Source organism: Salvelinus namaycush, chromosome 8 (genome assembly GCF_016432855.1).
Source record: "Salvelinus namaycush isolate Seneca chromosome 8, SaNama_1.0, whole genome shotgun sequence".
NCBI lineage: Eukaryota > Metazoa > Chordata > Actinopteri > Salmoniformes > Salmonidae > Salvelinus > Salvelinus namaycush.
In genome coordinates this window covers 15273753-15286365 of record NC_052314.1, presented here as the reverse complement: position 1 = coordinate 15286365, position 12613 = coordinate 15273753, and the positions used below count along the sequence as shown (strand labels likewise).

General features: G+C 41.0%; 1 protein-coding gene across 1 annotated transcript; it reads right to left on the bottom strand.

Moving 5' to 3' along the window:
* Window positions 1-898: 898 nt before the first annotated feature.
* On the bottom strand, window positions 899-11933 carry LOC120052429 (RGM domain family member B-like). The gene is made up of 3 exons (XM_038999314.1): window positions 11734-11933; window positions 8340-8851; window positions 899-2584 (listed from the first exon to the last, which is right to left on the bottom strand). Exons 1-3 carry the CDS (start codon window positions 11825-11827, stop codon window positions 1886-1888), a joined length of 1305 nt encoding a protein of 434 aa, XP_038855242.1. The 5' UTR covers window positions 11828-11933; the 3' UTR covers window positions 899-1885.
* Between the last annotated feature and the right edge of the window lie 680 nt (window positions 11934-12613).

The window sequence follows — 12613 nt, the reverse complement described above, 5'->3', positions numbered from 1 at the left end:
AGCCAGCTCAGCAGTAAGCTACCATTTACACAGAGACCACACATAAACACCCCATACCACTGCACACACACACACAAAGAAAGTAGAGCCAGATAGAAGCAGTTAGTTTGGGGACTCTTGAGGAACCCGGCAGGGAATCGGTGGGATAATAACCATGGCATGTTCTGTATGCAGGAAGAGGGCACCTATAGCCTACAGACTTGGAAAACCTGGATTATTACCATAATATAACCATTGACTATGCTTCTATGAATGGTACTTTCAGAGTGCTATACACACACCCTTCTGTTAACCATATTTTGTAGTTGTTGAGAGAAAACAGTGTCCCTCACTATTTGTCAAATTCAAAATTATTTGGCATAGATCTTGGCATTTAAAAAAATAAAATAAATACTAGTTACCCAATTGGCTTAATCTAAATTAATTTCAGAACTGCTTAAATGTAGATCTCCATTTAATCAACAGGAAAGTGGGCTGGACGGGCTAGAGGGAAAGCCATCAATATCTCTGGCTTGTTCAGTTGGCAAGTAAATCCCTTCCACACGGTCCACGACACAAATGTTCCCCTCGTTCAACACAACCTGAACACCTAATGCCTTCATTTTAAATATATCCAGGGTGTTTTTCGAAAGTGTTTCACTTTATCCGAAACTGAGAAGTGGGTCTTATCCATCAGTGGTGCAAAGGCTGTGGCAGTGACAATTTCTTATGTGTTTTATCCCACCAATTATAGGCATTTTTATTAGTTTCACTCAGAAACAGTCAATGGCCTATGCTAAATCCAAAATACAACCATTTAGGAAACTCAGAAAATGGACAGATTTGCACTAGCAAAACCCATCTAGTGCAGTAGACAGCATTGAAAGGTGGATGGAAAAATACCAAACAAACTAAGCCGTGGTGTCCAACACTTTTTAATATGGAAAATGACAGATAAGGTAAAACACATATTAGAATTTAAAAATACCTAACTAATCACAACAATAAAACATATTACAGTTAAAACATCTATACACAGGCAAATGTACACAATATAAAACATATATATACACTCTTTCAATATATTATTATATAGATATTTTGTTTCTTTACCTTTAAAAACTGGAAGCCAAGCAGCTTGAAGAGGGAGTGTTTCACCTAACTGATAACTATCACACTTGGATGCAGTGAAAAGTACTGAGAATATCACACTGAAACCAAATACATATGGATAGGTAGTGTTTTCATTTAGTTGTTGGATCATCCCATTTAAGAAACATACATATTTTCAGTAAATATGACAACACAGAGGAACTAAATGTGGAGTGTTAACTGTTAGGTGCCAAATGATGATACTGTAAAGATATTGTGTCTTAAATTTCCACAAAGGTCTCGAAACTATAATAGACCATTTTCACAATCTTAAGCCTGATAGGCCTACTTTCTATGATTACGATGTCTGGCAGGGTTGTGTGCATCTTGACGTATTCCCAACAAACATTAAATATTTACAAAGATTATTTTTGATAAGCTGCCTTACATCCAGGCTCACAGACGACAACAACAGTGTTATGATGAATTTCACATTTCAAGCATCCTGTAACTGTCTTAATCCAATTTACAAATAGTGTGAAAATGGAAAGAGCATTACGCACTTAACCATCGACAGATCCCACATGATTGCGTGCATTCAGACTCATACTCAATTAAGTGGCAGATGCTGGCAGCCATCATGTATATGGGGGACAAGAAGCATTGGGATCCTTTTTGAGTGTTAAATCCTTCAAATGGTTCAGTGACAGGAAAAGAACCACAACATTCACAAATGCAAAAGAGAAACATCTCTGACTTCTAGGCACTCTGTCCTCAAGCTGGGGTCACTTCAACTTTGATTCCTATTTTCCCATTACAAAAGCAGCAGAACCAGGAGCAGGAATGTGACCAGACTGGGGGTGGCTGTAGCCAGCATGTGTGGCCCCCCTCTGTTGAGTTGGACACGAGGAGTCCTCGGAGAGTTCTGCTTCAGTTTGCTGGGAGGAAGGGCCTTCAGATCCTCCAGGGCCCCGTAGGCTGCCATGGAGAACTCAGGGTCCCCCGTGGTGAGCAGGTCAAACACACAGGACTGGAAGTACACGTCCTCCACCTGCAGGGTCTCTCTGCACTTGGCTGTGGCATGCTCCACTGTGTAGATCTGGTGTGGGGGCAGGAGGGGCCCCAGCTCGGGGTTAGACCCGGAGCCTGGGAGGCGGGGGTGAAGAGGCTGGCGCCCCAGCATGTGCTCCTTGATGAGCTCGTTGCGCGGGCATCCATGCAGACAGAGCTGCAGCCCACTGTTCTCCTCAGAAAAGTCAAGGGTGTCCTCCGGCATGCGGATGGCAAAGGTAAGGTAGCGGCCCACCCGGCGCACTATGATGGACGTCCCGATGTAGCGGGCCTGGATCTTCACCAGGCGACCCCCGGAGTCGCCCTTCTCTACGATCCACAGACTGCCGCCCTCCCCGCCACTCCGTGTGCCATCCTGGAAGGCAGAGGGTAGGTCCTCTGTGGTAGCCTGGTACACCTTCTGCTCCGTACAGCCATGGTACGACTTGAAGATCACCGTTATCTGGAAGACACAAACAAAGAGATGCCAGTGAATGAAAGTCCATTCCTGATTTAAAACTTCTTATGGCTGGGGGTAGTATTGAGTAGCTTGGATGAATAAGGTGCCCAGAGTAAACTGCCTGCTACTCAGGCCCAGAAGCTAAGATATGCATATTATTAGTAGATTTGGATAGAAAACACTCTGAAGTTTCTAAAACTGTTTGAATGATGTCTGTGAGTATAACATAACTCATATAGCAGGCAAAAACCTGAGAAAAAAATCCAACCAGGAAGTGGGAAATCTGAGGTTTGTAGGTTTGCCTATCCAATATACAGTGTCTATGGGGTCATACTGCATATTGCAGTAGCTACTTTGTTAGCGCGTTTAGTACACACATCCAAACGCTCGTGCAGGTCCAGGTGAACGTCGGACGAAAACTTCCAAAAGTTATATTACAGTTCGAATAAACTTGTCAAACTAACTATAGAATCAATCTTTAGGATGTTGTTATCCTAAATATTCAATAACGTTCCAACCGGAGAATTCCTTTGTGTCTGTAGAAGTAATGGAACACAAGTGGATATCATTTGGAATGCGCGTGACTAGGACCTGGCACTCTGCCAGACCACTGACTAAAACAGCTCCCATCCAGCTCAACATCACAGTAGCTCTACAGACTGTTGACATCTAGTGGAAGGCGTAGGAAGTGCAAACAGATCCATATCCCACTGGGATTTCAATAGGCGATGAGTTGAAAATCGACCAGCCTCAGAATTCCCACTTCCTGTTTGGGTTTTTGCCTGACATATTATACTGTTATACTCACAGACATCATTCAAACAGTTTTAGAAACGTCCGTGTTTTCTATCCAATAGTAATAATAATATGCATATATTAGCATCTGGGACAGAGTAGGAGGCAGTTCACTTTGGGCACGCTATTCATCCAAAGTGAAAATGCTCCCCCCTATCCCTAAGTTCCATGTATAATACTTGTATCTTTTATCAATGTTTATTATGAGTATTTCTGTAAATTGATGTGGCTCTCTGCAAAATCACCAGATGTTTTGGAGGCAAAACATTACTGAACATAACGCGCCAATGTAAACTAAGATTTTTGGATATAAATATGAACTTTATCGAACAAAACATACATGTATTGTGTAACATGAACTCCTATGAGTGTCATCTGATGAAGATCAAAGGTTAGTGATTCATTTTATCTCTATTTCTGCTTTTTGTGACTCCTCTCTTTGGCTGGAAAAATGGCTGTGTTTCTGTGACTAGGTACTGACCTAACATAATCAGACAGTAAATATGGACTAGAAAACATCACTAACACATAGATGATGTCTTGGCCCACCAATTTAGAGATAATCAACCCCAAAGAAACAACTAGGCCTACTCAATATGTGCCTTCTAAAACAAATATCAATGTAAATGTCATAAACCATTGCATATGTATGGCTCCATACTTTTTCTTGAGAGAGTGCAGGATCAAACAAACCCAGCTGTCTGATAGACCCATAAATCAGAAATACCTTCCACTACAACTGCCACAGGGTCTGGACTACTCTCTGACAACTCTGGAGTCATGTCTAGATTTTTTGTAGTAGGCCGACATTTCATCAAAGCTGTTCGTAAAAGAGGTGGCTATGGTTAACTTTACAGTTAAGGGGATACCGTTTTTGATGAACGATTTCCTTTCTCTACTGTAACAGTTGAAAATTACCCCATTTCAAGCGGACGGTGAGGGCATGCGGGTGTTGGCACCGGCGCCCTGACTTACAGCTTTGTATTTTTCCCCTCATATGCACTCAAAACTATTTTAAATAATTGGGTCTGAAATCTGTTCAAACAGTTCTCTTTTTAGTAGTCTTTGGATTACTTTGAAAACGCATATGCAATCTAACGAAGGTTATTTACTAAAATCCTTGAGGTTCATGGATTTCAACAAACTCTGATATGAAAGAAAGTTGCAGACCACAGTTAGTATAACTTTGTTTTTATAGAATATAGCCTATATGATTTGGCCTAGGCCAATTTCTATTGGTCTTCTCATAGTCTGGCTAGTCCAAAACCAAATCGTTGGTGCTGTTGCTTGTAATTCACATGGAGCTGAAAATAACAGTACTGATAAAAATAGATTATCTTAGAAAAAAAGCAAATGTGGCAAGGTGGGCTAGCACTAGTAAAATTGATAGGCCTACTTTTTAGTGTCTACCAAGTGTTGTATTCATCTAGTGCATATCTACAAATAATACATTGAGCTCCAAGTAATGTCTTCAGTATAAATATAGCCAAAGAACCAGACTTAAATTCAGACTTCAGGGATCAGATTATATTATGAAAAGCCAAACTCAATCAGTAGAATCAAAAATATGCTGCTTCTACCAAAAAACGTAGTTATTTATCCAAATAATTCCATATTTACACAAAAAGATCTGTTAATTATTTGACTAGAGAGCTGAAAAAGGTTATCCAATTGTGGGAGAGGAAAATGTTTGAGCAAGCGTTAATCACTACCATATGACTACCCATGTGTTAAAGATAAAGCGCTCAAGCATGTCCCTGATCCAACCCCACTGTCACGATCGTCATAATAACTGAACCAAAGCGCAGCGTGCTCTGGGTTCCACATCTTTTATTTCTATGTGAAACTCAAAGCAAAACAAAACAATAAATGAATAAATGAAATGTGAAGAAAAATGCAGTGCTCACAGGCACTACACAAAAACAAGATCCCACAAAGGGGAAATGGCTGCCTAAATATGATCCCCAATCAGAGACAACGATAAACAGCTGCCTCTGATTGGGAACCATACCAGGCCAACATAGAAATATAATTTTCTAGATGACCCACCCTAGTCACACCCCGACCTAACCAACATAGAGAATAAAAAGCTCTCTATGGTCAGGGTGAGACACCCACTGAATGACCCAGTCTTTCCACTAGTGTCTGGAAGAGGAAGGTCAGAGGTAGGGTCCCTGGAGGCAGTAGAGACAGATTGAATCCTAACTTGAGATAATATTTCTATATATTGAACCATCTCCCGTTGACTTCAATGTATGACATACAGTACCAGTCAAAAGTTTGGACATACCTAATCATTCAAGAGATATCTTTATTTTTACTATTTTCTACATTGTAGCATAATAGTGAAGACATCAAAAACAATGAAATAACACATATGGAATCATGTATTAACCAAAAAAGTGTTAAACAAATCAAAATATTATGTACATTTTATATTCTTCAAAGTAGCCACCCTTTGCCTTGATGACAGCTTTGCACACTCTTGGCATTCTCTCAACCAGCTTCATGAGGAATGCTTTTCCAACAGTCTTGAAGGAGTTCCCACATATACTGAGCACTTGTTGGCTACTTTTCCTTCACTCCGCGGTCCAACTCATCCCAAACCATCTCAATTGGGTCGAGGTCGGGTGATTGTGGAGGCCAGGTCATCTGATGCAGCACTCTATCACCCTACTTCTTGGACAAATAGCCCTTACACAGCCTGTAGATGTGTTGGGTCATTGTCCCGGAGAAAAACAAATGATAGTCCTACTAAGCGCAAACCAGATGGGATAGAGTATCGCTGCAGAATGCTGTAGTAGCCATGCCGGTTAAGTGTGCCTTGAATTCTAAATAAATCACAGACAGTGTCACCAGCAAAACACCCCCACACCGCCTCCTCCATGCTTCATGGTTGGAACCACACATGCGGAGATCATCCGTGCACCTACTCTGCGTCTCACAAAGACATGGTGCTTGGAACCAAAAATCTCAAATTTGGAATCATCAGCCCAAAGGACAGATTTCCACCGGTCTAATGTTCATTACTTGTGTTTCTTGGCCCAAGCAAGTCTCTTCTTATTATTGGTGTCCTTTAGTAGTGGTTTCTTTGCAGCAATTCAGCCATAAAGGCCTGATCCACACCATCTCCTCTTAACAGTTGATGTTGAGATGTGTCTGTTACGTGAGCTCTGTGAAGCATTTATTTGGGCTGCAATCTGAGGTGCAGTTAACTCTAATGAACCTTTCCTCTGCAGCAGAGGTAACTCTGTTTTCCTTCCTGTGGCGGTCCTCATGAGAGCCAGTTTCATCATAGCGCTTTATGGTTTTTGCAACTGCACTCAAAGTTATTGACATTTTCTGGATTTATTGACCTTCATGTCTTAAAGTAATGATGGACTGTAGTTTCTCTTTGCTTTTTTTTAGCCGTTCTTGCCATAATATGGACTTGGTCTTTTACCTATTAAGGCGATCTTCTGTATACCACCCCAACCTTGTCACAACACAACTGATTGGCTCAAATGCATAAAAAAAAAAAAAATCCACAAATTACCTTTTAACTTCTTGGGGATAGGGGGCAGAGTTTTCACATATGGAAAAATAGCGTGCACAATTTCAACTTCGTCCTACTCATCCCCAGAATATAAGATATGCATATTATTAGTATATTTGGATAGAAAACACTCTGAAGTTTCTAAAACTGTTGGAATCATATCTGTAAGTATAACAGAACTTATATAGCAGTCAAAACCCTGAGGACCAACTTTTTTTTTTTTAAGTCACTGTGTTCAATGGATTATCATGGGCAAACCAGAATTCTAATCACTACCCACGCAGTTTCTACTGCTTACACTGGATGTCGCCATTGTATGGAAAATGGTTAAGATTTTTCATTAGAGAACTGAGAAAGATATTGACCCGGAAGTGGAGTGACGTCTTGTATTTATGTTTGAGAGTTGAGCAAGACTTGAAAAGTACCGTGAGTTTGTTGATATCCTTTATTGAAAACAGATTGACCCGTCTTCAATTTGATCGATTATTAACGTTTACAAATACCTACAGTTGTATTACAAAAGTACTTTGAAATGTTTTGGCAAAGTTTAGAGGTAATTTTTTTAGATATTTTGTCGTGACTGTGCAAATTGGACGATGCTTTTTCTGGTACAACGGCGCCAAATAAATGGACAATTTGGATATATATGGACGGAATTAATCGAACAAAAGGACCATTTGTGATGTTTATGGGACATATTGGAGTGCCAACAAAAGAATCTCGTCAAAGGTAATGCATGTTTTATATTTTATATTCGCATTTTGAGTAGCGCATGCATGGTTGAAATAGGCTACACTCTCTTGTTTACATTGGGCTATCATCAGATAATAGCATCTTATGCTTTCGCCGAAAAGCCTTTTTGAAATCTGACATGTTGGCTGGATTCACAACGAGTGTAGCTTTAATTTGGTATCTTATATGTGTGATTTAATCAAGTTTAATTTTATATAATTTTTTTGAATCTGGCGCTCTACATTTTAACATGGCTCTTGGGACGCAAGCGTCCCACCTATCCCAGAGAGGTTAACAAGGCACACCTGTTAATTGAAATCCATTCCAGGTGACTACCTCATGAAGCTGGTTGAGAGAATGCCAAGACTGTGCAATGCTGTCATCAAGGAAAAGGATGGCTACTTTGAAGAAACTTAAATATAAAATATATTTTTATCTGTTTAACTCTTTTTTGGTTACTACATGATTCCATATGTATTATTTCATAGTTTTAATGTCTTCACAATTATTCTACAATGTAGAAAATAGTAAAAATAAAGAAAAACCCTTGAATGAGTACGTATGTCCAAACGTTTGACTGGTACTGTACATTAAAAGTTCAGGTATCTTTGTTATGATTGAGCCCTAAGTTTTTCAGTGTTTTAATGACATTACTGTCAGCAACATGACCAGATGTGAACCCATAGCACAGCTTACCTTGCTGGTGGCGGTGGCACTGGAGCCCAGGACAACAGGCACGTTAGTCACCTGCACTGACAGGTAGCGGTTATCGATGAGAGGCCATGCCCCCTCCACCTTGCACGTCTGGAACTCGTCGCGGAACGTCCGCAGGTGTGGGTCCCCGAATAATCCACAGTGGGCGTACTTTTCCCCCTGGCCTGCGGGGCCCAAGGCCAGCACACGGCTCTCGTAGTCGCATAGCTCGGACACGGCCGGCCTGGAGGTGCTGGTGGCCTTGGCCGAGGAGGTGGGCCCGTCGCTGGAGCAGTTTTGCTGGGAGAAGAGCTCCTTGATGCGGAACACAGCTGAGTGGTAGACCAGGTCGCCCCTGCAGCTGCGCGCCGTGCGTCGGGTACACAGGGCGTAGGCGCGCAGGGCGATGCAGTAGTCCACATCGGACAGGGAGTCCTCTTGGAGACCACTAGAGGGCGAGGTAGAGGCCACGTACTCCGCATTGCAGCGCTGGATACGGCACTGCTGGCAGTGTGCTGTGGGGAGGGAGAAAACAGTAGGCAGGTGTTACATGTTTATCATCGCTAAAGTTGCCAACAACCCCCCCAATAACAGGTGACCAGAAACATTAGGGGGAAAGTATTTTATTTAGAATTTGAACCATTCGTGTGTAAGTCAAAGCGAAGATATAGCTAGGCCTAGTTCATGGTAGTGTATACAAATGTGTTTTGTGTCTCAACTCATTGTAAGAATGAACATTGATAATGAAAAAACTGCTTAACACAACTGTAACGACCATATAATAAATTTTAAAAAGTCCAATAGAAATCACTCTTATTAGTTTGTTCACTGCCTAATAACTTTGTTGTAGTGAATTTTCAGGGTCTAAACACGTTAGCTGTACAGCCTAGCTACGTGCAGCAGGACAGCCAAACTTTTCCACCTATGGAGTTTACGTCAATAAAGAGCTCATTAAAACCCAACTACACCAGCCCACACCGGAATGGTCAGTCAAAACATATTTCCCTCAACTCACCCTCACTGAAATAACACAGTGCTTCACTGCTGGAGGAAGCCAATCTGTGTAGTTTGCTTAAGGGTGTTGAATATGGTTTGGCTGTTGCTGGGTCAATATGGGGGGCATTAAGGAGCATGGCACATGACCACTGTATACGAGGCTGAATTCAGACCCAAGAGGAACTGCACAAAGAGCCATGCTTGTTCAGCATTGAGCAACAGCTGGCCAAAGATGTTGGGAGTGTATACATTTGGCACTTCCTGTGTGAAGTTATTACTCAGTACTGTGCATCTGTCAGTGAATATGTTGGGGGCGACAAGGAGACTATGTATTCCAATGTTTGATGTTTTGAGAATATTATAGTCTTATCTTGAAGCTCTAGATGCCAGGTGCATTTGCATTACATCAACTTATTGCCTGTGCAAGTGTCATAAGATGTCACAGACATAACACACACTTAAATAAACAGCCTCAATAAGACTGAAAACATAAATATAAACAATATTTTTTATCAACATTGAAAGAAGATCTGACATAGGCTAATCAACAAGTCCTCCAAACTGTTTTAAATCCAACGGGCATAATGAACTTGCCAATAATAAAAATATTGAAATATTTTCCCCCAGAGAGTTCGAAAAGATCCTTGGTTGCAAACTGTGTGCATACATTCTCTAGTAACTGAAGCCCACATGGGTCTTGGCAACTGTTAATCAAAACTGAGATGAGTGTGAGAGGTCAACTCAGAAGCATTCTACCATCCCTCGTCTGATTTCCGCCAATGATCTCCCTGCAAGCACTGGGGTCACCAAACTCGGTTATGATTGTTCATTTTTGACAATCACGGCAGATAGAGCAATAAACAACCATGTCTATCTCTAAAGGCTCTTTATGGCCAGCCTTTGACAAGAGGCAACGTGACAACCATGTGCGGAAAACATGGGAAAGGATTAAGAAGAGAATAGGAAGAATTTGCATTTATAACAACATATTTCAATAGGATTGAGAACAATTTAAGGGAAACAAAATAAACTGAAATAATCTGTGGAATAGAGGATGGCTTTAGTATGTAAACAAGGCAAGCATGGCATATCCAGTTTTATAAGAATTATCATCATCCTGCTATGTACATGTATACACCCAAAATGCACAATAACCTTGTCATAGCAGTCTACCACATTATGGGGAAGTAATAAGTTAACTGGGGATGATTAATGGACAATGAATATTCCATGATTATTATGCTGAACTACATTGAAAATGATTCAACTATCACTAACAACATAGGCTACTGTTTTGCAATGCGTAAACGTCCCTAATTGATATCCATTAAATTAGAATTCATGGCGCCCAACTTTATGTGAAGTGTATCTAATGATCTATGGAGAAAAGCATCAACACGTTACACATTCACGTCTCAACGCCCCATTGATTTGTTGACCTTCCCATTTCTACCACTCTTTTGTGAGTGAAACTTGTGTAGGTAATATTATGCGAGTTTTCAAAGACGTTCAAATGTAATTTAAAGTCAAAAAGCAAATCACCCCACATAAACACTTTGTTTCGTTAGTTAGATGCATGTTTTGGTAACAAAGCACCCAAACGTCTGACGATGTATCGCGCATGCACACAACAAAGCTCAGGCAAAAAAAAAAGTCTAGTTACTGTACGATGGACACATTCAGAGGCCGAGAAGTCTGACACCATGCCATGCATGGTAACAAATTAAGCATGAACAAAACACCATCTAACGTTTAATTTTACAAGGTAAACTAGTCGCGGCATTAACAGTTGGTTAGCGTGTTACGTGTTAAAACGTATTAGCAATGTGTTGCTACTTTGTACAAACAACATGTTTGAATACAACGTGAATAGGTTATCAAGCCAAATGCTAACGATCTTTATTAGCGGACTTCTACAAGCTCGAACTTTATTCAAGACTTTGTGTGTGAATATAGTATCGATAAAGTACTACGATCGTGAAAAAAAATACATAAATGAAGACTGTTCGTGATTCATGTTACTTGACGGATTTAGCGAATGTAGCTAAAAGTTCGACCGAAGTAGCTCGTGTTGTCTAGCTAGCCAGCTAACTAGCAACTGCAGCCTGTTGGTTCGCGACGATGGCTGCTAGCTAGCCTGGTATAGGCCAATGACTACCGTTATATTTGAAGGTCTAGGCACACAGCAAAAGACCGCTGATGACCGATTTAACTTGTAGCTATTTACAAAACACACTGCCATATTTTAGTTCATAAATATTTAAGAAAGCGAGTTTTTGTGAACAAGTCTCGCTCATCTCGCACCATTTAGCACAGCCAAGAAAGTTTTCCATCATCCATTCGGGGTGCGGGGAAAATGTTTTGCATGCACACAGGAGAACATATATGAATGTTGCCTTACCTGGTCTGAGCAACAGCGAAAGTAAAGCCATCGTAAAAGTAATATAATTCCAAAGCTGCCGCTTAGCCAAGTTTTGAGGTCCGCTTCTCCCCATGCCAATCCATTCAGTTAGAATGGAGTTCTTCGACTGCTGCTCATCGACGCTGTAGCTGCGGGAAATTAGACAAAAATTCGTATCTTTCCCCTGCGCTGTCTTTCAAAAGGGGTCTAGTCTTCAGGGCGGCTCTACGTGGGAGGGGTCTAACAGAGTAGACGGGGATCAGAGGTGGTTGTTCGCCAATGAAACACTAACTATTCGTTAACCACTTGATATTTACATAAGCGGTTTGTGGCAATCATGGAATATTGGGACCAAGCCAATGGAAAGTGTTTCTAAAGACAATGAAGGCGGTACAAAATATTTGTTGTGTAGTATTTGGGAGGGAGTTAAAATAATATGTACCCGGTCAGGAAAGTGTGATGATGAAAATTATAGTTTTTCTCACCTAAATATAGCATGATTTTTTTGCAGCCAACGTGATTTCTCTCAAGCCTGAAATAGTGAACCTCTTTCTGTGGATGGTTTGAGATAGGAGTTGTAGCTATGTCCACATAGCATGCCCCTCTGCACTATAACGCATTCAGCTGTGGCAGTTGTCCTGTTTGAGCTCCCTGGGTCTCAACAGAGCTGCGGAGCAAATTGCCCAATGCAAACAATCGTGTTGTTTCTCTGCTCTAAGCATTACATTACTTTCTCCACCCGCTGAAGAAAATTCTCACCCAGGATGACAATGGTGTCATTAATGTCTAGCTTTGCTATTCATGCTAGGTGTTACATGGTAGTAAACGACCCAAGGTTTGAATACAGATGTGTCACATATATCAGCATGAATGCATAAAG

Bases quoted from the DNA above. Each gene is read 5' to 3' on its own strand.
- LOC120052429 (XM_038999314.1), bottom strand. From the start codon at position 11,827: ATGGGGAGAAGCGGACCTCAAAACTTGGCTAAGCGGCAGCTTTGGAAT. The intron at 8,852-11,733 runs GTAAGGCAACAT...CCCTCCCCACAG, and splicing joins TTCGCTGTTGCTCAGACCAG to CACACTGCCAGCAGTGCCGT. The intron at 2,585-8,339 runs GTAAGCTGTGCT...TGTGTCTTCCAG, and splicing joins GTGCCACCGCCACCAGCAAG to ATAACGGTGATCTTCAAGTC.